The sequence below is a fragment of the Equus caballus genome, chromosome 15 (genome assembly GCF_041296265.1).
Source record: "Equus caballus isolate H_3958 breed thoroughbred chromosome 15, TB-T2T, whole genome shotgun sequence".
Classification (NCBI taxonomy): Eukaryota; Metazoa; Chordata; class Mammalia; order Perissodactyla; family Equidae; genus Equus; species Equus caballus.
In genome coordinates this window covers 67,359,760-67,384,622 of record NC_091698.1, presented here as the reverse complement: position 1 = coordinate 67,384,622, position 24,863 = coordinate 67,359,760, and the positions used below count along the sequence as shown (strand labels likewise).

The window sequence follows — 24,863 nt, the reverse complement described above, 5'->3', positions numbered from 1 at the left end:
TATCTGACCTAGGCGGACAAATGACTGATCTAAGGTTACAGTGAGAGCGCTGTCTGAGTGGGCACTAGGAGCTGGGCCAGGGCTCTTTGCAGGCTGTTCTACTTTTAGAAATAACTGCTGATCTCTTTGCAACTGCAATGAGAACCAAAGTGGGAGAACAGAGAGAAACAATTTCTAGGGAAACCAGAGGGCTTTATTAATTCCTGTTCTCATCTGGAATTGCCCTCAAGAATCATCGAGGGATGGATTGATGTGGTGTGACTCTTGACCCACAACCAATACAGCTTCTCAATTCTGAGTGATCTGCAGATAAACATGCCTATGCCTGCATGTGTATCTATGCCTAAATGCTCTATGTATATAATTCCAGGACTTTTTTCTATAAATGGCTTGCTAGGGTGATGGGTAGGCATCAAAAGTCAGTAGCATGCCAAAGTGAGTGGGGAGGTCATGGCCACCAGGCAGAGTGCTCTTTTCTCTACCATCCCCCAGTAGGAAGTAGGCAGGGAAGGTTCCTATGGTTACAAGGGCTTGGCTGCTTTATTACGTTCATTCTTATGGGCGTTTTTACAAGAAGTAAGCAAAGTACAAACTATTTTATAGCCTTTTGAATAGAAAGTGTGACACCCTATTTCAAAGAATGAAGGCCCTCTGTAGAGATGACCACCTTAACTACAAGCTCCTTCAGGAATCAATTGGAAATTGTTGAGTGCCAGAGCTTATCTGATACACAAATAAACATTTCTCTAAGTTTTGACTACAAAGACCTAAACTTTAGGGCTGATGGCCCTGCAGCTACATGGTGTGGGGAAAGACAGGTTTGGGAGTGGCACAGACCTGGGGTCAAGCCTTAGCGCCATCATTCGTTAATGGGACTTGGGGCGTTGCCTAACTTTGGTTAACCAGTTCCCTCATTTGTAAGATGGAAATAAGTGATACCTTGTTCACAGTCTCTGTGCAGATTAAATAAGATAATGTGAAGAAAGCACATTCTGAGTGCCTGCCAAATGTTCATTCTCTCTTCTCTTCCTTTCTAAACTATCAGTTACACTAACTAACTCCTAAGGAAGATTTCTGACTACTAGCCAAGGCTCTGAAAACCCTCAAGGGTACGAAGAATCTAAAAAATAAGCGCAAAAAAGAAAGCAGTCAGTTTCATTAACATTTATAATGATCTAGAACTGAATAGTAGCCAGACCAGTCCTGATTCTGTTTATTCTATGTACTGGAATTATCCGTGTGGGTATCTGTCTTCCCACTGAAGCTGAAACTCCTCGAGGGAACATATGAGGACCAAGAACCCTGAGAAGCCTGTCTTGTTGAACCTGAATCTCCACAGAACTAGTGTGGAGCCTCATAGTTAGATTGTTGATTAAAACTGAATCATTTTATCTCCCCTCCCCACCAATTGGTCCTGAAATATCATTCTCCATATATGATTTTGGATCCCCTTAAGACTTCCTCATAGGCCAGCTTTCACATTTTTGCCCCCATTTTACGCCCATCAACCTGTAACAAGTACATTTTTTTTAATTGAGGTCACATTAGTTTATAACATTAACATCAAATAAATTTACCTGTGCTTTCGGACAAACTATTTCTACAGGGGTAAGCCAGCTTGGGTGACGTACAGGTCAAGCTATGCCTGTGTCCTTATCTATACCTGTATAATTCCACTGCTTGTCAATTTCCATTCAAGTGGACCCTCTGCTTTCTCCTGCAAAGGCTTTTGTACCTAAGGTTAGAAGGAAGGTGTGATGTCCTCCATGTCAAGACGGCTGACTAACCCTTCACCAGTCTGAGATATTATCTGAGCTATTTGTAGCATTTAGACCCACATGCTATTTTTTCTGGGCTGTCTTTTCAACCAAAGGGGAGAGAGGAGGGACTTTATATCATCATCATCACCACCACCACCACTATTATAACCTGCTGCTGGTTCACCTAACAAATGCTCCATGGAATCGGAAATGTGGTCAGTTTTAGTCAACTCACAAGACTTCCCTACAGACTGCTGGAAGTTCCCGTTGTTTTCTTTTGTACAGAGAACCAACAAAGGCATGACATAGCCTCCCTCCCCCCTCCTCTAGCCACATTCTTATTTCCTTCTTCTTTCACTTCCTTCTACCAATTCATGGCAGTCATTCTCCCTCTTACTCAGTCCTCAATGACTGCTGATCCTTAGCACTAGGACAGGGGACAGCCCAGACTCCCAGGAACGTTATCAAGCTGAGTACAGAATGAGTCAGTAGTGTATTCAGTGATGTGTGTTGTGCAGGGTTCAGCTGGACTATGATACTTGATAACTCACTCATCCTGAATAGGAGCACCAGCGAAATTGTTTGTGACATTTACTTCATTCTTCTCACACACTTTGATTTTCTAAGGATATCTCAGGAGTCCTTGTTGGGCTATATAGATACTTCCAAAAGGGAAGCAACCTAAGTGTGTATTTTTCCTTTGTTATTTCCTTATCACACCTTGCAAACCATTGATGCAATAATTCCCAACCAGCAACATGAGAACGCACAGTGACAGTCCTGTTTGACTGTCCACTTACCAGGAGAGGGAACTTCCTCACAGTAGTGTATGTATACTTGGTTGCGTCAGAGATGTCATTGAACGTGAATACTGTCTGAATAAAGCTCTCAGGCTTCATCTGGGCTGTTGCATATACTGTAAATGACCTGTCATAAACACCCACCCCTCTCCGATCCTGATAAGGAAAAGATTGAGGTCCATCTCTGTTTGCCACATTCTATTTCCTTCTGTCTAGGCCGGAATACAGCCTCTGGAACCAACCAGTTCCTCTCTCTGCTGCCTCTAAGAACACTGTATGCTTTTTACAGTGTTGAATGGTTAAATCATACACAACATAAATGCCCAATACTTATTAATGATCATGACTCAATCGTTCAGGTAGTTATTAAACTAAGATTGGTCCCTGCATATCCCGACTTTACCATATCCTCCCAGAGCGAGCACTTCCACCTCTCCCCACAAAGACTGCCACCACCACTACACTCTGCAGGGGAGGGCAGTCATCCTGAAGCCCCTTGACCTTCTTACTAATCATTCAAAATTCACACAGTTTGGGCTGATTTCCCATCTCCCTCTGAGATAATCCCATTGTACCTCGTATTCTCATTTGCCTCAGTCACTGCCAAATGAACAAGCCTTCTAGGTTATCAAAGGTCGACACTGAATGATCATCCCAGTACCCTTGAATTCATTGTCTAATCTGATTCAACTCTCCCCAAACTCTTCCACTGTGCCCTTTGCAGCTCCAGGTGGGTCACCATCAACTGTCCTGGTAGCTTCCTCTTCTCTAACCATTCCTTCCACCTCCTGGCAGTGAACCAACCTGGTTGCCCCTGATTGCTCTGTCTCCTGAGCAGCCCTCTCAGGTAGAAGCTGTTTTTACTTTTCCCCTCATATCCCAGGCAGCTCAGGGCCAGGAGCTATAGGAGGTGTTCCACTTGCCTTTTCCAAAGTATTTTTTTACTTTCTTCCTTCTAAACATCAAGCTGCTTTGCAGCCCCTGTTCTCATCTCCTATCTGTTCAGCTCACTTACTCAAGAGCTCCAGTGTTACCATTCTTCAACCTTGTCTGACAGCCACTTCTTCCCTCTCCTTGTCTTCACTTCCAAACCCTGCTTAGGTTCCGTGGCCTAGCATTTTCATGCCACTTTGGCAAACACCTTCCACAATCTTACCCTTTCTCTTCTGTCATATTGGCCTGGAATGTCCCATTCTGGTTGAACCCTTGAACCCAACTCCCTACCCTCTCAGCGCCTGCACCCAAGCAGCTGGTCGTTGCTGGAGAAAATCACACAATGTAGCTGATGGATTTCACTTTGAAATGGTGACCCTAAACCTCAAATGAACCCTTCACACTGCCTGGCAAACACTAACAAGTTTTCCAGGAAAGTTCACTTTCCCACTCTTCAAAGACTTTCTCAGGGGTCGGCTGGTGGCACAGCAGTTAAGAGCACACATTCCACTTCGGCAGCCCGGGGTTCGCTGGTTCGGATCCCAGGTGGGGACATGGCACTGCTTGGCAAGTCATGCTGTGGTAGGCATCCCACATAGAAAGTAGAGGAAGATGGGCACAGATGTGAGCTCAGGGCCAGTCTTCCTCAGCAAAAAGAGGAGGATTGGCGGCAGCAGTTAGCTCAGGGCTAATCTTCCTCAAAAAAAAAAAAAAAAAATCTCCCATATTGCAAAGCTTTAAGGAAAAATAGAATGTTTACCTAGCCTCAATGTATCTCCCTCAGAATATTTCTTATAACTCTGATGGTTTCAGCACATGTCCACAAGTTCTTTTACATTCCTCCCTTGAGGAGGTGGTGCTTAACTTCCCTCCCCTTGAGTGTGGGCTAGATATAGTGACTGACTTCAAATAAACAGAGCATGGAAAGGAAAAGGTAATGACTTTACAGTGGGAAAAGTTGGCAGGCACCACCTTACACAGATCCAAGTATTCCAGTGAGACAGTATCCAACATAAACTATGTTGATATCATGTACCCCCGATATGATTTAATGAGAACAGTGTAACAGCTCTGTGACATTCTTCCTACAAACCCATAACCTCAGTCTACTCATGAGAAAACATCAGACAAACCCCAATTGTGGGACATCCCACAAAACTGTAGTGTACAAAAGACTACTGATCAGTACTCTTCAAAAGTGTCAAGATCATGAGAGCAAAGGAATGACTGAGAAATTGTCACAGATTGAAGGAGACTAAGGAGATATGGATGATTCACGCACTATGGGATCTTGGATTGGGTCCTGCAACAGTAAAAGACCATTACTGAAAAAAGTGGGAAATTCCAAATAAAGTCTATAGCTTAGTTAATAACATTGTATCAACATTAAGTTCTTGCAATTACGTAAGATGTTAACACCAGGGGAAACTGGGTAAAGGGCATATGGGAACTCTGTACTAAATTTTCAACTCTTCTATAAGTCTAAAATTATTTCAAAATAAAAATCAAAAAGAACAACTCGGGACTGGCCCCGTGGCCGAGTGGTTAAGTTCGCATGTTCCACTTCGGTGGCCCGGCGTTTTGCTGGTTCGGATCCTGGGTGTGGACATGGCACTGCTAGTCAGGCCATGCTGAGGTGGCGTCCCACATTCCACAACTAGAAGGACCCACAACTAGAATATACAACTATGTACTGGGGGGCTTTGAGGAGAAAAAGGAAAAATAAAATCTTTAAAAAATAATAATAATAATAACTCTCATATCTCCTCATCCTCATGCCCTTCTTTCAGCTGGTGACCTCACCTCATACATCCTTGATAAAGTAAAAGCGACAGAGAAGAACTCTTTCATTCTCCCACCACCAAATTAGCTAGTACATCTGCATCTGCCTCCATTCTTCTGCTAAAATAGGAACGTCCCTCCTCTTCTCAAGGGCCAGCCCCTCCACTCTGGGTCCCATTCTCTCTCCTGTCTCTTTCTCAAGGATGCCCCTCCTTCAGTTACTCTTCTTCTCTCCTCCTTCATCAATTTCCCCTCTCTCCTGGAACATTTCCGTCACCATATAAACAGGTTATATTATTTCTCAGATTAATAAGACCCTTCCTTCAGTTCTCATGTCTCTCATCTTACTACCCTATTTCTCTCATCCTCTTGGAAAACATTTTGCAAGCATTATCTGCATTTGTTATCTTTTCTTTTTTTTTTTAATAAATTTTATTTTATTTTATGTATTGTATTTACTTATTTTTTTGAGGAAGATTAGCCCTGAGCTAACTACTGCCAGTCCTCTTTTTTGCTGAGGAAGCCTGGCCCTGAGCTAACATCCATGCCCGTCTTCCTCTACTTTATATGGGGGACGCCTACCACAGCATGGTGCACCAAGCGGTGCCATGTCTGCACCCGGGATCAAAATTGGCGAACCCCGGGCCACCAAAGCAGAACATGTGAACTAAACTGCTGAGCCACTGGGCTGCCTCCTTTTCTTTTTTTTTAAAGATTGGCCCTGATCTAACATCTGTTGCCCATCTTTTTTTCTTCTTCTTCTCCTCAAAGCCCCCAGTACATAGTTGTATATTCTAGTTGTAGGTCCTTCGAGTTGTGCTATGTGGGACGCTGCCTTAGCATGGCTTGATGAGCAGTCTAGGTCTGTGCCCAAGATCCGAACCTGTGAACCCTGGCCCACTGAAGCTGAGTGCACGAATTTAACCACCCATCCGTGGGGCTGGCCCCCTGTTCTCTCTTCTTGATTGCTATTTCCTGTCAATTTTTCTCCACACTGGCCATAATTCCACTGAAATTAAGAAATCCATGGACTGTTCTATATCATCTTACTTGATTTCTCAGCAGCATTCAGTAGAGTTGACCATTAACTGTATTTTGAAAACCCTTTCTCTTGACTTCTGTGACACTCCTTCTCCTAGCTTATTCCTACTTCATTGGCCACTGCTCCTCAATGTTCTTTCCTGGCTCCTCTTCTTCAACTCAACCCCTAAATGATGGGGTACCTAGGGCTCCATTCTGCACCCCTCTTTGTCTCTTCCTACACTCTCTCCCTAGTTACTTCACATACTCCCTTAGCTTTAAAATACCACTTTATGCAGATCACTCCCATATGAATCCGGACTTAGATACGCTACACCCTACTTGACATCTCTGTTGGGATGATTAATAGACCACTTGGATTTATCTCCCCAAGTCCCTTCCTCCTCTGATCTTCCCCTGTTGGCAAATGGCACCATCATCCCCCATTGCCGCTTAAGCTAAGAACTTAGGAGTCACCTTTGATTTTGCACTTACCCTCATATCCCACAACAGCATTAGTAAGTCCTATCTGCTCTAACTACAAAATTATATCTCTTATGTGTTGATGCTTCTCTCCATCTTCACTGGCACTACTATTGTCCAAATTAACATAATCTCTTGCCTGGACTACTGCAATAGCCTCTTAATTCATCTCCCTTCTTGCACTCTGCACCCTTACAATGCATTCTCTACAAAGCACCCAGAAGTAATCTTTTTACAAGTAAGTCATGTCTCTTCCCTGCTTCTCTCCCTACATTAGAATAAAATTCAAACTCCTTACCATTGCTTTGCATGAGCTGACTCCTGCCTGCCCTCAAGCCCTTCCCCTTTCAATCACCAAATTCTAGTCCCATAGACCTTGTTTCTGATCTTCCAGAATACATTGTGGACAGTCCACATTTTTCTATCTCGTCTATAACAATACTGAAATTAGGTCAAATATGTTGCTGAAATCAAGGTATGTTATTATGTAAAGCCGTAGCTTTTAACCAGAAGTGGTACTGCCTTCTCCAGAGGGCTCCAAATGTATGAAGGCCTTTTGGGGTTGTCCAAATGACTGAGTGGATTGAGTAGGGGGAGGCTAGTCTCCATGAAATATTTTGAAGAATATTCTATCCAAAATTCCAATAGTGTGCCATGTTGAGACACCTAGTCTAAGCCGTTCTTGTGTCCACAAAAAGAATTTAACAAAAATGTTAATAGCAACTTTATTCATAACAGCCCCAAATTGAAAACATCCCAGGTGTCCATCAACAGGAGAATGGATAAACAAACTGGGGCATACTCATACAACTGAATACTGCTCAGCAATAAAAGAGAACAAATTTTCAACACATGCAACATGATGACTCCCAAAAAATTGTGCTGTGTGAAAGAAGCTTTATACAAAAAATTACATATGGTTTGATTCTATTTATATGAAAGTTCTAGTGGGGTAGCTACACAAGTTCTGAGGCCTAGGACAAAATGAAAATGTAAGCCCCTTGTTAAAGTATTAAAAATTTCAAAATTGCTACTGTAGACCATTATACTAAGTGTAGGGTTCTTCTAAGCATGGAGTCCTATGTGACTGCACAGGTTGCACGCTCATGAAGCTGGCCTTGAGTGCTAGAATATGCAAACTAATTTACGATAAAAAAGAAATTAGAATTGGTATTGCATCTGGAAGGAGCAGGGATTGACTGGGAAGGGAAACATAGAACTTTCTGGAAATGATGGTTATATTTATCTTGATAAGAGTGCGTATCACAGGTCTATGCATTTGACAAACATTTAATATTACACCTAAATTTTTTTTATTATTGTTTTACTACAAAAGAAAAACAACTCTAAACAAACCCTGATCTCTAGTTAATGATGTACATACTGAAGTAGTTAGAGAAATATGTATACTGAAGTCTGCAACTAACTTGGAAACGCAACAAAATAAGATAGAAGGCAGATGGATGGATAGGTATGCGATAAAGCAGGTGCAGTAAAACGTTGGATATTTCAACACTCTTTGAGCAATAATTGGTAGAAGAGGTAGACACAAAATCAGGAGGAATACACAAGACCTAAACAACCCCATCAACCAACGTGAACACTCCACCTGACAAATATTTATTCTTTTCAAGTGCACATGGAACCTTCACCAAGATAGGCCATATACTGGGTTATAAAATGAGTCTTAATAAATTTAGGATTGAAATCACCCAGAATTTGTTCTCTGGCTTCACTGAAATTAAATTAGAAATAAGTAACAAAAAGATATCTGGAAAATCTCTAAATATTTGGAATATAACACACTGCTAAATAACCTATGAGTCAGTGAAAAATCATAAGAGAAACTAGAAAATATTTTTAATTGGATGATAAATATACCACAACATATAAAGATGTGTGGAATGTAGCTAAAGACGTGCTTAAAAGGGATATTATAAGTTTAAATGCTTATAAGAAAGGTCTAAAATTATTATCCAAGCTTCTACCTTAGGAAGTTAGAAAAAGGAGAGCAAATTAAGTCCAAAATAAGTAGAAGAAGGGAAATAATAAAAATAAGAGAAAAGGGGCCAGCCCGGTGGCACAGCGGTTAAGTTCCCACATTCCGATTCGGCAGCCCAGGGTTCGCGGGTTTGGATCCCGGGTGCGGACATGGCACCGCTTGGCACACCATGCGGTAGGTGTCCTACATATAAAGTAGAGGAAGATGGGCATGGATGTTAGCTCAGGGCCAGTCTTCCTCAGAAAAAAGAGGAGGATTGGCAGCAGTTAGCTCAGGGCTAATCTTCCTCAAAAATAAATAAATAAGAGAGAAAACAAAGGAAATAGAAAACAGACAAGCAATAGAGGAAAATCAATAAAAACAGAAACTAGTTTTTTTAAAAAAAGCAATATAATTCATAGATCTCTAGCTAGATTAGTAATTCAAAAAAAAAGGGAAAAGATACAAATTACCCACAATAGGGATAAAAGAAAAGACATCTTTACATATTCTACAGATATTAAAAAGATATAAGGGGACATTATAAACAACTTTATCCAATAAATCGGACAATCTAGGATTGGAAAAAATTTCTTGAAAGACACAAACACTAACACAGACACAAAAAGAAATAGAAAGTCTAAATCACCTGCTGTCTATCAAAACATTGAATTTGTAACTAAAAAAGACCTCCAGGCCCAGATGGCTCCATTGGTGAATGCTAACAAGCATGCAAGAAATAAATAATATGAAATCTACAAAAACTCAGAAATTAGAGGACAGAACACTTCCCAACTCATTTTAAGAGGCCAGCATTACCCAGACAAATTGATAGCGATTAAGAAAACTGCAGATAAAGATCCCCATGAACATTCGTGCAAAACTCTTTAACAAAATATTAGCAAACAGAATCCCAATTTACAACAAAATAGTACATTATGACCAAGTGAAGTTTTTCCCAGGAATGCCAGGTTAGTCTAACATTCAAAAATAAATGTAATGGGGCCGGCCGAGTGGTTGGGTTCGAGCGCTCCACTTCAGCGGCCTGGGATTTCACCGGTTCGGATCCTGGGTGCAGACATGGCACTGCTCATCAAGCCACAGCGGGGTGGTGTCCTGCATGCCACAGCTAGAGGGACCCACAACTAAGGATGTGCAACTATGTACCAGGGGGCTTTGGGGAGAAAAAGGAAAAATAAAATCTTTTTTCTTTTTAAAAAAAGAAGAATTAATGAACAAGTAGAATGAATACCAAACTGCTAACAATGATTATCTAAGAGAGGGGTTTGCTGGGTAGTGGTCGAGAAGAATTTTCATTCTATATGATGTACTTTCGTTTTCTACTAATGTATTACTCATGAAATAAAAATTTTAAGAACTAGTAGCCGATTATAGTAAATGTTTACATGTTTACGTATTTAAATGTTTACTTTTCTTTAGCCATCTGCAAGAATAACATTCACCCCAATTAAGGTTTCATTACATGTTGCATATTACACACACACACACACACACACACACACTACACTCTAAAATCTACATGAAGAAACTGTAGTATAGGATATTGATTAAGTAATTTTCTTGAATAGCCCCCCTAATTGTTTCTTTCTAAGGAACATGATACTAACTTTTCTCCAAAGCTGTTTATATTTAATGTGTTCTTTTTGATTTAGAAGTATCCCTTAACATTCAAGAGAAAGTCATAACCAAAATCACTATTTTATCAGTTACAATACTTTGCACTACCCAATACATCTTTCCTTACATAATTTCTCTCCTTTTCCATCCATTCTTTGGCTTTGATGTTGGTTTTTTAATTGGGTTCTTAATTGACGGATTGCAGGAGTTCGGTCAGAAAAGTTTAAATACAGTTTTTAATCTTGTCATATTTCTTTCTTAGTCAAATATTATATATCAAACTGACTACCGTCAAAATTAAAAAACAACATCTTTAAAATTTGAGAATAATTTTAGGAATATACTTGGGTGTAAAATCTTACAAAAACATTAAGTAATGTTTTTAAATATGGCACTCCGACTACAAAAGAGTCACAAAGCATAAAATGAGAGTAATTCTGAGCGGTGATTAACAAATTGAGAAGGCTTAAAAGAGCCATAAAAATAAACAGTATCCTGGATGTATACTCAGATACTATGAGTCAGGGATTAGTGTGGTATCTTGTCATTTATCTAATAATCATGTTTATTCAATTCACTTTATTGCAATGAACAACTTAATAAACAGCTGTCAAGTTATAAGAAGATGAAATTCTTCTTGATTTACGTAACAGATTTAGACCTGGAAATGGATCGTTTTGCAAAGAAAGCCACAATAACCAATCAGATTATTCTCGGGAAAAGTATGTGTAGTTTGAGGGCAGACAGCGGGCTACTTCCTGAAAACATCCAAAATGCAGAAGAGAACAAAAATCTGCTTGATAACTTGTTCCTGATTTAATAGTACTACTCTTTTCACTTAAATAAATTGTTGAACAGATCACAAAATTCCAAAAGTAGGTCTAGCAACTCAGATTTAGATTTAATACACTGATAAGATTTCCTTAAGAAGTCAATAACGAAATAGTTAAATAGCTTATGTAAAGTCCAAGTAAAATTCAAATTATACAGATATTTACCGTAACAATGTGACTATTTACATTAACCAACTGGCAACAGGAGAGTACCGCACACTTAAATTATTACTTAATAAAAGCATAATTTTTGACTTGACATACACATGTAAAAATTAATCAAATTTAGTTGAATCTTAAAATTACTTTTCACCTTTCCTCTTTTGAACTCTTCGATGATTTCTTAAGCAGAAAAGAAGCTTTTAAAAACAGTTTATAATCATATTACAGCTAACAAAACTAACATCAAAAACAGTACTTTAATGTTTATTAAAAGCTTCCAGTCATTACAATGATTTTGACTAATAATAGCGTGATGTAATTTGAATCCATTTGCACTGAAATAAATTATTGCCCTTCGTTTCCACTTCCCTATATTTTCGAAGGACTCATCAACGTTGTTCTCCAATATTAATCAAAACCGGAATAATCTCAGTTTCCAGCATTTGGCTCTATGGGAACAACTTTTCTAACATCTTCAAGCGATAAAAATGCTTATTAAAAAGGGGAGAAAGAACTGAGAACAATTAGAAAGAACAAACGAATTTGTCATCCCCCGAGTGTCACGGAGATCTTTTTCTAGTTTCAAAGTAGTACAATTCAACTGCCAGGTAAAGCTCAAAGGTCGTCTTTTTGATTATGGTTCGGACGGTTCTCCTGCTTCTCTGTATTCCGTTTTAGCTTCAATCTTCCTCTTCCTATCCCCTCTCTCTTGCCTCCAGGCCCCATTCCTTTAAGGCTTCACACTCGTGCTCCGTCTGGAAAAAAGAATCCTCTGAGTGTTCAAACTTTCAAGGCTCCCTGCCGCCTGTCCCCGTCCTGGCCCCCGCCCCCACCGGCCGCCGCAGGAGGAAGCACCTGCAGGCGGGGCGGGGCGGGGCGCACACCTGGGGAGGGGGTGGCGCCCAACGGCCGCGCCGGGCTGGGGGATGGGAGCCTGCCCCCGCCCCCAGGCGGTGACTCATCTCGCGCACCGGCGGGCAGAGGTGAGCAGCCCGGGGCCGGAGCCGGGAGGCGGGGCCGCCAGGTCGGACAGGTCTGCTCCGCCCCGCCGCTCGCTCAGAGTGCGCAGTCCCTCGACGAGCTCGCATCGGCGGCCCGGCCCCGGGAGCGTCTGGCCGCGGGCTCCTCGACGCGGACGCACGCGCCCCACGCCTCGCGCTGTCCGCTCGGCCAGCGGGCTTCCGACGCCCGGTCCCTCGGCGCGTCCCCCGCCAACCCCGGCCCGCCTCGCTCCCCTCACCTCGGCGCGCGCAGCATGGCGCCTCTCCAGGTCCTCGCGTTCGCGCTCCTGCTCCTGGCGGCGACGGCCGCGGCTCAGAAAGGTGAGGAGCGGAGTGTGGGTTGCGATTGGGCGAGGCCTGGCGGGGGCTTGCCCTCCGGGCTTGGGGCGTGCTGGCCCTCGGCACCCCGGACCGGCATTGTGGGGAAGGGGCGGGCGCGGGCTGCCCGGGCCAGGCCCGCAGCGCGAGGGAGGCGGCGGCGAGGCGCCCACTCGCGCGGGCCGGAGGGAGCGGCCTCGCTGGGGCGCTCTGCCTTCCTCTTAGGGACATGGCCCGGGGCAGGCAGGGACAGGTGTGGCCATATCCGGGGATCCTTCGGCCTCTGCGTGGGCAAGGAGGGCCCAGGGCGGTGCCCGGCCGCACGACCACGCCTGGGCGCGCCCACTCCCCGGGCCGGGGCACACTTGGGGTTCTGGAGTGGCCGAAACCGGCTCCGCTGGGAGGGGAGTCTGCGACGGCGACCTGCCGGCGGCCCCCATGTCGGTCTCGGGCGGGAACAGGTGGCTGCGGAGAGACCGCCAGGGCCGCTGCGCACCTGCGTGCGGGAGAAAGTCCTGAGTCTTGATCACGAGGCGTGTGGGTGTTTTCCCTCTTTTGGGGATCATATAAGTAACACCATGTTTATTGCAGGGAACCCAGAAATATCGATAAAGGGTAAAAAAAAACCCCATAATCCCACCACTTCAAGAGAATCCCGTAATTAATAATTGGGTATGTTTTCCTTTTAGACCTTCCGCTAAACATTGCCCTAAACCTAAGCACATAGTTTTATATCTTGAGTTTTACCCCCACATCACATCCAGAGTTTTCTCTTTCCTTTGATCTTGAAAAACACGATTCAAATAGTGAAAGAACAGTCTATAGCGTGGAAGGTTGGACCATTATCCACATGTCGGACGTGTAGTTTGATTTCAGTTATCTTCCCCTGGAATAAAGATCTTGGCTGCTATCTCTTGATTTATCTGTAAGATGGTGGCTAGTAGTGAAGTGGCAGTTGGCCAAAGCTTTCTGGAAAGGCTTTTATACCCTCACCGACCGGGCAGGCCTAACTCATTATGCTTACAAAGTAATGCAGTTTAATGAACTCGTGGTTTTCTAGCTTCAGTCTGGAGTTAAATACTTAAATTGCTTTGAAGTGATGATAGCTGCTACCACGGATGTTCAGAAAGTCTGTACCTGATAAGTCTGTTTTAAATTTCACATCCCTCGGGCATGAAAACTGCTTTGAGCAGGTATAGTATAGTGCTGCGTAAGATTTAACTCCTTCAGGACAGCCCCTTCACTTCCTCCTTTTGGGACCCTAATATTGAGTTTGGTGCTGGACAGATTATGTAGGTGTTTCATGTTATAATTTAAACAGGGAAAAATTAAAGCCTACTTGGAATAGGAAGGGTCAGTATAAAAATTCTTTGGTTTGCCATACTAGTTTTTTGTTTGTTTTTTTTGAGGAAGATTAGCCCTGAGCTAACTGCTGCCAATCCTCCTCTTTTTGCTGAGGAAGACTGGCCCTGAGCCAACATCTGTGCCCATCTTCCTCTACTTTATATGTGGGACGCCTACCACGGCGTGGCTTGCTAAGCGGTGCCGTGTCCACACCCGGGATCGGAACTGGCGAACCCCGGCCGCCGAGAAGTGGAACGTGCGCACTTAACTGCTGTGCCACCAGGCCGGCCCCCATAGTAGTTTTTATTTTTAATGATTGCACTCTCTTAGCTAGACAAATAAAAGGAATTAGATGGGCTTGCCAATTTGAAGTTAAAATGAACTTTTGAGAGTTATGTAACAAACTGAGATCAATACCCAGGATGAGCTGCTTAGTATCATTTTCAAAAGTGGGTACTAGGATATAATTTAGTTAGGAAACCCACAGGCTGAGGTGCCCCCAGATTCAGTTGAAAGTATAATTTTTCTAAGATTTAACATAGTCCAAGGATTAAATATGTTCCCATTAAATCCAAAAGCAAGCATCTCTTATTAAGAAAATGGGGCGAGGGGAGGGAGGGAATGTGAGCTATTCACAAATCCTACAGTTGGAATTGTTGATTTTGGGGAAGAGAGTTGATCACTGACTGGCAAGGGTTTGTGTTAGCCTTGTCCCTTATCTTAGAGGAGGGAGCTGACACTGGCAGTACCATAAAGGCGAAGCTGAATATGATGTTCGGAGGGATGTGTTCGTGGTCTAAAAGATCAAAATGGGAATGCATGCAACTTAGACTATATGTCTTTATAGTCTAGGTTTTTGTTTTTGTTTTTGTTTTTAATTTTCTAGACTGTATCTGTGAAAACTACAAACTGACCACAAACTGCTCTGTGAACATGTATGGTCAATGCCAGTGTACTTCACTTGGTACACAAAATTCCGTCATTTGCTCAAAACGTGAGTAGAATGTCCTCATTGCCTTTGAACTTTTATTTTGACTTACACTTCTTTAATTGATGTGTCTTGAGTTGAGAAGTGTTTTATTTGCTCAAATATGAATTATGTGATTTTGTCAAAATTATCTCATCTCTAAAGCTTCTTACAATTTAGAAAGTGAACGTGGGAACATGTAAATCTGTGATAATCTCTGGCCCTGGGAGTTTGGAGTTACATTAAAGTTTTTTTCCATAAGTGTAAAACCACAGTTATTTTTCAGTTTGACATCAAGCTTTCTTTTCAGTGGCTAGCAAATGTTTGGTGATGAAGGCAGAAATGACTCACTCAAAGTCTGGGAGAAGAGTGAAGCCTGAGGGGGCCATCCAGAATAACGACGGGCTCTATGATCCCGACTGTGATGAGAAGGGGCTCTTTAAGGCCAAGCAGTGCAATGGGACCGCCATGTGCTGGTGTGTGAACACTGCCGGCGTCAGAAGAACTGATAAGGACTCTGAAATATCCTGCTTGGAACGAGTGAGGACCTAGTAAGTTGCCCATATATTACTTGTTTTTATGCTTTTCAGATTTGTTTAATTAAATTGGGTTTTGAATATGTAACATGATTTTATGGTTTAGAATTCAAAAGACAGAAAAGGGTGTACCGTGAGAAACCACAGTTTACCTCTATGGAACTGAAGTCACCAGTTTATTCCATAACATTCCAGAGATATTTTATGAAGTTACTAGCAATATATTTTTTCTTATTTTAAAATTTTTTTCTTAGAGTATCATACTAAACATAATTGTCCTTTTATATTTTTACTTAGCGCTGTTCAGTATTTTAAGTTGGATTAGTGTTAAATGTATGTGAATAATTTAAGCTATTTGTGTGTTTGCTTATTTATTGTGTTTTAAAGCGAGATATGGTTGTCCTAGGGATTATGTAATGGAAAGGAATGGAAGCACACTCAAGCTAGCTTAAGCAGAAACGATTTTATTGGAAGGCACTAGAAACTGGAAAGTTATCAAGACCAAGGCAGGCCTTCTCTCCACTTCTGTCTTCTGGAGGCTCATGCTCACTTTTCTGTTTCTCTGAGTGCCTTTTTGTCTCTTCACTTGAATGTGACCCAACATGAGCAGTTAGGCCTTGACTTTACGTGACCTTGAGTGTTGTGTTCAGAGGATCAGTGTTGGAAAGGGTGTTCTGCCCTGTATGACTTGTTTATGAACGATGTGTGAGAGCCAAGGAAGAAATTAAGGGCACATCTATTGCATAAATCCTTTTTCTGTTAATTCTATGTATTTCCACTTGGGAATTTTAGTATTATCTTGTTAGGAAAATAAAGGACTGGGTTATAGTCATTCAACACTGTCTTTTTACTTAACAGCTGGATCATCATTGAACTAAAACACAAAACAAGAGAAAAACCTTATGATGTTCAAAGTTTGCAGAAGTAAGTGCTCTTAAATGCGTTATATTTGTGCAGTTGGTGCTCAAACCTTCCATCCTACACCATTAGAAAAACTAAAGTCTCAGTGCTTTTTAATATTTCTGAAAAATGAGATACTATAAATAATATTTTTAACCTTACTTTGAAATACAGTTTCAAGAATAGTGTAGATTCCTGTAGTACCCTTCACTCAGATTCACCGTTAAATACTTGGCCACATTTTCTTTTTATATGTGTATGCATATGTGTATGTGCTTTTCTGTATTTATCTAAGCATGTATAAGTATTTTTTCCCAGAACCATTTGAAAGCAAGTTGTAGAGGTTTGCTTCTTTACCCCTGAATACTTTAGTGTGTCTTTTCCTAGGAACAAAAGACATTCTCTTACGTAACCGCCATATAGTTATCAAATTCAAGAAATTTCACGTTATACCATATTGTGCCAGTTTTCCCAGTGTTGTCCTTTGTGTCAATTTTTACCCTTCTGACCCAGGACCTAATTAATCTAAGATGACGCATTGCATTTATTGTCATGACTGTTTAGTCTCTTTTAATGTGGAACACTGTCTTGGCCTTTCATTGTCTTTCATGACATCGATATTTTTGAAGAGTGTGGGCACGTTTTGTAGAATGTCCCTCAAATTTGGATTTGTCTGATGATTCCTCATAATTAAATCCAGGTTATGCATTTTTGCCAGAAACTTTACTTAAGTGATCTGTGTCCTCAGTACTTCACGTCAGGGTGCACGTAATGTCAGCTCCTCCCTTTACTAGTGATGGTAACCGTACTTAAGGCGGTGTCCACCAGCTTTCTCTACTGAGGGTTACCATTTTCCTCTTTGTAGTTAATAAATATAAACTGTGGACAGATACTTGGATATTATGTAAATATCCTGTTTCTGATCACACTGGAACTCAACAGTTTTTAGCATCAATGGATGAGTCTAGCTAGAATCAATTATTATTATGATAGTTGTAAAATGGCATAAACTTTTTGACAAGTTTGGTGAATGGCAATTCTAGACTTTGAGCTATCTGCTTAGTTAAAAAGTAGTGCTTCTTAATGCTGTATGGTACAAACACTTTTTTTTAAAACACGTTTTTAATTATTTGCAGTGCACTCAAGGAGACAATCACAAATCGTTATCAACTGGATCCAAAATATATCGCAGATATTCTGGTAAGATTTTTTTAGTAAATGAGCTTTAGCAGAAAGTTAGTGGGACAGTATGGTTTGGCTATGATTTTTGGTAGTGGTTAAACTGCATTTGAGTAACGGTTTAAGCTGTGCGCACTTAATAATGCAAATTCCCTCTTGGTGTTTTCCTTCCACAGCCTTTGAAAACCTCAGTTTACCCTTAAAGAAAATGTGGTATCTCTTAGTATCCCTAACACACACCAGTCTTCTTATCCTGGAGAACCTCTCTCTGATTGCTTTCAGGACCTGTTTACCTTAGGGTGCTCCTGCTCGCATCCCAGGTTTAAGGAGCTAGTCCTTAACCAGTTACCCCTTCATTAACTTTCAACTGGTGGAAACAGGCTTGAAGAGTCTGATGGAACTCTTTTAAGGCAGAAAATTTTATTTTTATTTGTTTATTTTTTTTGAGGAAGATTAGCCCTGAGCTAACATCTGCTGCCAATCCTCCTCTTTTTGCTGAGGAAGACTGGCCCTGAGCGCACATCCGTGCCCATCTTCCTCTACTTTATATGTGGGACGCCTACCACAGCATGGCTTGCCAAGCAGTGCCATGTCCGCCCCAGGGATCCAAACCGGTGAACCCCCGGCCACTGAACGGAACGTGCTAACTTAACTGCTGTGCCCCTGGGCTGGCCCCATAAGGCAGAAAATTTTAAAAGACTTTTTGGAAGGAACACACTTTTTTGTTTCCTAAAAGTAGAACATGGCAAATGCGTACTGCATTTTGGATTGCATTTCCTTAGCATTTTAGTTTTAAAGTAGTTCTAACCAAAATCAAGTACTTTAATATCTTTTTAAAAAAATCTTTTCAGAAGAGGGAAATTGGGGCTGGCCCCATGGCCAGGTGGTTAAGTTCGTGTGCTCCACTTTGGTGGCCCAAGGTTTCGCAGGTTCAGATCCTGGGCACAGACCAGCACCGCTCATCAAGCCATGTTGAGCTGGTGTCCCGCATGCCACAACTAGAAGGACCCACAACTAAAAATATATACAACTATGTACCGAGTGGGCTTTGGGGAGAAGAAGGAAAAATAAAAATAATCTTAAAAAAAAAAGAAGAAGAAGGAAATTATCTTTTGAAAAGAAAATAAGCATTGTAATTATCTTTGGTGGCATTACTATCTGATCTCCCTTGGATAGATTTAAAAACCTCCCAAAGATTCTTAAATTATTAGTGATAAACTCAATTATCTACTAATAGAAGAGAATACTGTCACACATAGGTTGCAGAAAATCAGACACTGAATATTCTGATTGTTGAACAATGATATTTTCATATGATTTTGATTATGTTAATATTAATTTGTATTTTTCAATTTTCCCCCAGTATGAGAATGATATTATCACTATTGATCTGATGCAAAATTCTTCTCAGAAGACTCAGAATGATGTGGACATAGCTGATGTGGCTTATTATTTTGAAAAAGATGTGAGTATTATCTTCCTCATTTTATTCCTGTGTTTAGAAACAGAATATTGTGTATCAAGCCTCAGTGAATTCAACATCTTTCATCATCTATTTCCCTACTTAACAAATCAACCACATCTCTAACTGTTCTCCAAGTGGTTCTTGTGCTGTAGTTGATTTTGTCCTCCCTATCGCTCGCATGCACCATTCTTAGACACTTTTCTTACTTGTTTTTATAGTTGTGCCTTTTTATCAAATTGTTCTGCCTAGAATATGTTCTCTTATGGTTCTTATCTTTTACTTCCTTGGTAGTTACTTAGTTTGTGTGTATAGCCTTCCCCTATTGTTATAATTTCCATGAATAAGAGTCTGTGTAAGAAATGCTGTGTAACTGGTGTGGTGAAAATAGTTTGTTTAGGGGCCAGCCCCGTGGCCGAGTGGTTAAGTTTGCACGCTCAGCTTCGGCGGCCCAGAGTTTCACCCATTCGAATCCTGGACATGGACATGGCACCGCTTGTCAGGCCATGCTGAGGCAGCGTCCCACATGCCACAACTAGAAGGACCCACAACTAAAATTACACAACTGTGTACCAGGGGGCTTTGGGGAGAAAAAGGAAAAAAAGAAAATCTTAAAATAGTTTGTTTAAACTTTAATATATTATAGTGAGCTATTTTCTGATGAAATCTGAGGTTTGCTCCAAAATAGTCTGGTGCCGGGTGAGGCTGGAGGGAGGGAGGATAGAAGGAAGAATAGATTAAAAAAAATAAGATTGGCCATGTGTTTATATTGTTGAACCTGGATGATAGGTACATGGGACTTCATTATACTATTCTTTCTACTTTTGTATGTGTGTATATATATATATTTTTTTTTGAGGAAGATTAGCCCTGAGCTAACATCTGCTGCCAATCCTCCTCTTTTTGCTGAGGAAGACTGGCCCTGAGCTAACATCTGTGCCCATCTTCCTCTACTTTATATGTGGGACGCCTACCACAGCATGGCTTGCGAAGTGGTGCCATGTCCGCACCCGGAATCTGAACCGGTGAACGCCGGGCCACTCGCCAAAGCAGAACGTGCACACTTAACTGCTGTGCCACCAGGCCAGCCCGTACTGTTGTATATATTTAAAATTTCCTGTAACAAACAGTTTTTTAAAGTTTCGATGTGTGAGATTGTTACCACTGAAACCATAAAGATTCTTGGCAGCAGTTTTTTCAGTATATAATGGTCATGTAATTCAATGTGGCCACGGTAGGTTTTCTTTAATATTTTAAATTGCTTTTTTCCTTCTCAATATAGGTTAAAGATGAATCCTTGTTCCATTCCAACAGAATGGATCTGAGAGTAAATGGGGAACAACTGGATCTGGATCCTGGTCGAACTTCAATTTACTATGTTGATGAAAAACCACCTGAATTTTCAATGCAGGGTCTACAAGCTGGTATTATTGCCGTCATTGTGGTTGTGATAATAGCAATTATTGCTGGAATTGTTGTACTGGTGAGTATAGAACAAGTAAAATTTCACTTAAAGGTATATTCTTTGAAGAAAAGGTGACAATATGAAAAGCTACATCCATGTTCCAGAACTTGAATGAAACAAAATCTTTATTTTTTAATAATTCTCTGTAGTGAATGAGTCTGTTGCATTTCTGGTCCCTTTTTATAAAACAGTCACTTTATGAAGCAAGAAAGGATACTAATCTGGGGAAAGCTTGTACTGAGCACCTCATAGGTCAGTTATGCTGCCATCAAGCAGCAAATGTCATTCAGTTCTCCTCACTCCAAACCATGCAACACTCCTGCCAGGATTCGTGCAAAATACCTGAACTCCCAAACCGTTCAGTGAAATGAAACAACACCACAAATTGAGGTTTGCATAGAAAAAGAGTTAAAAGTGATAAATATGAAGCAGCAATTCTAAATAAAAGATTATCAAATTAAATTTAACTCTGCTTCAGGGGCCAGCCCCGTGGCCGAGTGGTTAAGTTCACGCGCTCTGCTGCGGTGGCCCAGGGTTTCACTGGTTCAAATCCTGGGCGCAGACATGGCACCACTCATCAGGCCACACTGAGGCAGCATCCCACATGCCACAAGTAGAAGGACCCACAACTAAAAATATACAGCTACGTAGCGGGGGGCTTTGGGGACAAAAAGGAAAAACAAAATCTTCAAAAAAAATTTAGCTCTGCTTCAGAAGAATGTATCACTTGAACAAGCAGGGCTTATTCTACAGATAGAAGGATGCTTCAGCATGATACTAACAAACAGAATTCAGAAATAGATCTGAGGATATACGGGAACTTAGATGTTTACTTCATTGGAATTATCACACTTTTCTATGCATCTGGGAGAAAACAAAAGTTGAAGTCTTATTTCACCCCATCAGGGCGGGCCATATTCCCAACATTGTGTGAATGGCACATACTGGAGCACAGCAATGTGAAGAGAGTCAGGGGACCAGCCTGGTGGTGGTGGTGTGGTTAAGTTCACATGCTTTGCTTCAGAGGCTCAGGGTTCCCAGCTTTGGAGCCGGGCACTGACTTACATACTGCTCCTCAAGCCATGCTATGGCAGTATCCCTCATACAAAATAGAGGAAGATTGGCACAGATGTTAGGGACAGTCTTCTTCACCAAAAAAAAAAAGTTGGGCAGTGCACCTATGTTCAAACACGAATTCCAGACCAATCATATTTAGAAATGTTAAAAAATAAAACAAGCCTCAAAATTAATTTAGGAAATATTTGTACAACCTTGTGGTAAAGGAAACCAAGTCAGGCAAGAAATCTGGAATCCATGAAGGAGAAGGTATATACTTGACTTCATTGAAATTAAACATTTTGTATTGCAAAGATACTTAAAGTAAAAAAAATCAGTGATAGGCTGGGGGGGAAATATTCATGATGCATAAAACAAAAAATGTTATTATGCATAATATATAAAGAGTTCTTACAAATTGATGAGGAAGCTAAAGAAAGAATGGCAACAGGTATGGATAGACAATTAACAGAAGAATTCCAGATGACAAATGCACACATGAGAGGTTAAGCATGGAGAGCTAATTGTCCTACAGAAATGAAAGCACAAGTACATAAGGAAGCATGGCCTGGGTTATGTACTGCAGCATTGCTAGTAAGGGTGAATCTAGAAAAACCTAGAGTGTACATCTGCAGGAGAATGGATGAGTAACCCGTGGTATATCCATGTTATGGAATAAAGTGACTATTAAAAAGAATGAGTTCAATTTATAGCTTTTCATCTGGAAGGGCTCCTATAATGTTGATACCGGCTGTGCAAAGAAGGAAATGATATTGCATGATCTCATTTTTTAGACACCCCCCCCCCAAAACTTAGTATGCATGTATTTTTATATATATATTTGTTTTAGGATAGAACAAGATGTGGAAGAATGCACACCAGGCTATTGAATTTCTTTAAAGATTGTTTCATTGTTTTCTTGATGCATTTTTTTGGTTTGTTTCACTGGTTGTGGCAGACTTCTTTTTCTTTCCTTTTTAAGTTTAGTAGAGAAATTTTAATTTAAGAAACAATGTCTATGGGTATGTTTTAAAATTAAATTTGCTCAGATAGGTGTAATAACTTTGTATGTAGACGGATGGTTACTAGTCCTATCGGTGAGCATTTCGTGATGTATATAAATGTCGAATCACTATGTTGTACACCTGAAATTGGTACAATATTATGTCAACTCTACTTCAATTTTTTAAAAAAGTTGTTCAGTTAGGAATTATGTCCATTAAAAGCATGTATATCAATGTAGACCAGCTTTTTGTTTGCGTAGCAGTCATAAAATAGTGATCATTTTTCTTCTATTCAGGTTATTTCCAGAAAGAACAGAATGGCGAAGTACGAGAAGGCTGAGGTAAATGGATTTCTTAATAAAAAGGCCCTTGTTTAATCTCTTACTCCTAATAATCACTGTACCTTCCTAGACACTGACAGGTCTCAGTGACACTGGAGTCCCGTTAGAGTGTCGTCCATAGGGTCTTAAGGACGGTCTTACCATGTGCCCTTAGCTAACTTCTCTTGCACACGTTCCATGGCACACCAGCTTATATTGAATTCTGCCTCAGAATAATGGGGTAGGAATCCTATGATTTTTTTCTTACAAAGTGTCAACATTTAGTGGAATCTTTTAGAGACATATTCTAGTGGATTCACATTAGAGAAACTCCGTATGACTAATGACCTGATTTATTGTCTCTGTGTCAATGAAATGATAATCATTAAAAATGAACTTATCGGGGCCTGCCCTGTGGCTGAGTGGTTACGTTCGCTCACTCCACTATGGTGGCCCAGGGTTTCACTGGTTTGGATCCTGGGCGCAGACATGGCACCACTCATCAGGCCACGTTGAGGCAGCGTCCCACGTGCCACAACTAGAAGGACCCACAACTAAAATATACAACTTTGTACCGGGGGGGTTTGGGGAGAAAAAGCAGAAAGAAAAAAAAGAAAAAAAAAATGAACTTAGGGGCCAGCCGAGTGGTTAAGTTCGCGTGCTCTGCTTCAGTGGCCCAGGGTTTCACCGGTTTGGATCCTGGGCATGGACATGGCACCGCTCATCAGGTCATGTTGAGGTGGCGTGCCACATAGCACAACCAGAGGCACTCACAACTAGAATACATAACTATGTACAGGGGGGCTTTGGGGAGAAGACGAAGAAAAAAGATTGGCAACAGATGTTAGCGCAGGTGCCAATCTTTAAAAAAAAACAAAAGAATTTATATCCTAGTAAATCTGTTGCCTACTTAACTAGTCACACACACTAGTGTGGAAACAGTGTGAGATCATTAGTCTGTTTCAGTCACTTGGAATTGGATATGAACACCCTTGTCCCTGAACCCTACCAATCACATTTTCAGTATACCCACCAATTTTTGTATATTTATGTATAACTTTGGAGAATGACAGAAGATTGGAAAATAATTTAGAATTCTTTTCTCCTTCCCTCTGTTTAGGTAAAGGAGATGGGTGAGATGCATAGGGAACTCAATGCGTGATGACTGTAATTTGAAGAGTAACTACAAGAAGGGGAATTAGCAAACAGACTCAGATTACAAATGTATGCACATGGGACAAAGAGAAGATCTTTGAGGACTACTGTTTTGTTAGTTAACATCATATTTGTAATAGTGAAATCTGTACTCAAAATATAAGCAGCTTGAAATTGACTATCAATCTTAAAATTTGACCATAAGTGTCATATATATGCAGATCTGATATAAAACCCAGACCTCAGACTGCATAGTTAAAATTATTTATGCATAACATTGAAGAGTGTGCATTAAATATGCTTTCACAGTAGAGTTTGAATGACTACTATCTCATCCATTTGTGATTGAAAGCTGCCTTTCTATTTACTTTGAGTCTTGTACATATAAGCTGTTTTTTATGAACTATTAAATAAAACATTTAAAAACTGAATTTCCTTACTGTGAATCATTGAATCAAATTTCATAGCATACTTGTGAGACACTAGGTTAAGAAATGCTTTGAATGCTAACTACAGGTTAGTGTTACATGCATACTTAAAGTCATGTATATTCAATGTAAAATGTGTAACCTGTAATATGTAACTTCTACACAAAAATCAAACATTTAATTTTATTCCGAATGAATCGAAGCTTCTTGTTTTAGACGCATTGGCATTTTGGCAAACACACCTTGAGGCAGAATTGATGGAGAATGTTGTGAACCATGAATTCTATGGTAGGTTGAATTAGAAGCACCAGTTTTTCAGCATCTCACATAATGAAC

General features: G+C 40.9%; 1 protein-coding gene and 1 long non-coding RNA gene across 3 annotated transcripts; one reads left to right on the top strand and one right to left on the bottom strand.

Annotated features, from left to right (window-relative positions):
• Positions 1–11,277: 11,277 nt before the first annotated feature.
• Positions 11,278–12,542, bottom strand: LOC111768107 (uncharacterized). The gene is made up of 2 exons (XR_002800172.2): positions 12,364–12,542; positions 11,278–12,147 (listed from the first exon to the last, which is right to left on the bottom strand). It is a non-coding gene; the product is annotated as an uncharacterized lncRNA (long non-coding RNA).
• EPCAM (epithelial cell adhesion molecule) lies at positions 12,457–24,530 on the top strand. Of its 2 annotated transcripts, none has more exons than XM_001917795.5 (9): positions 12,457–12,714; positions 14,942–15,049; positions 15,333–15,573; positions 16,417–16,482; positions 17,595–17,658; positions 19,001–19,102; positions 20,382–20,582; positions 22,921–22,965; positions 24,065–24,530. In XM_001917795.5, exons 1-9 carry the CDS (start codon positions 12,648–12,650, stop codon positions 24,104–24,106), a joined length of 936 nt encoding a protein of 311 aa, XP_001917830.2. In that variant the 5' UTR covers positions 12,457–12,647; the 3' UTR covers positions 24,107–24,530. The 2 variants fall into 2 exon arrangements, with proteins under 2 accessions (XP_001917830.2, XP_023474895.1); XM_023619127.2 differs by having other exon boundaries at positions 12,532–12,714; positions 20,382–20,523.
• Positions 24,531–24,863: the final 333 nt, after the last annotated feature.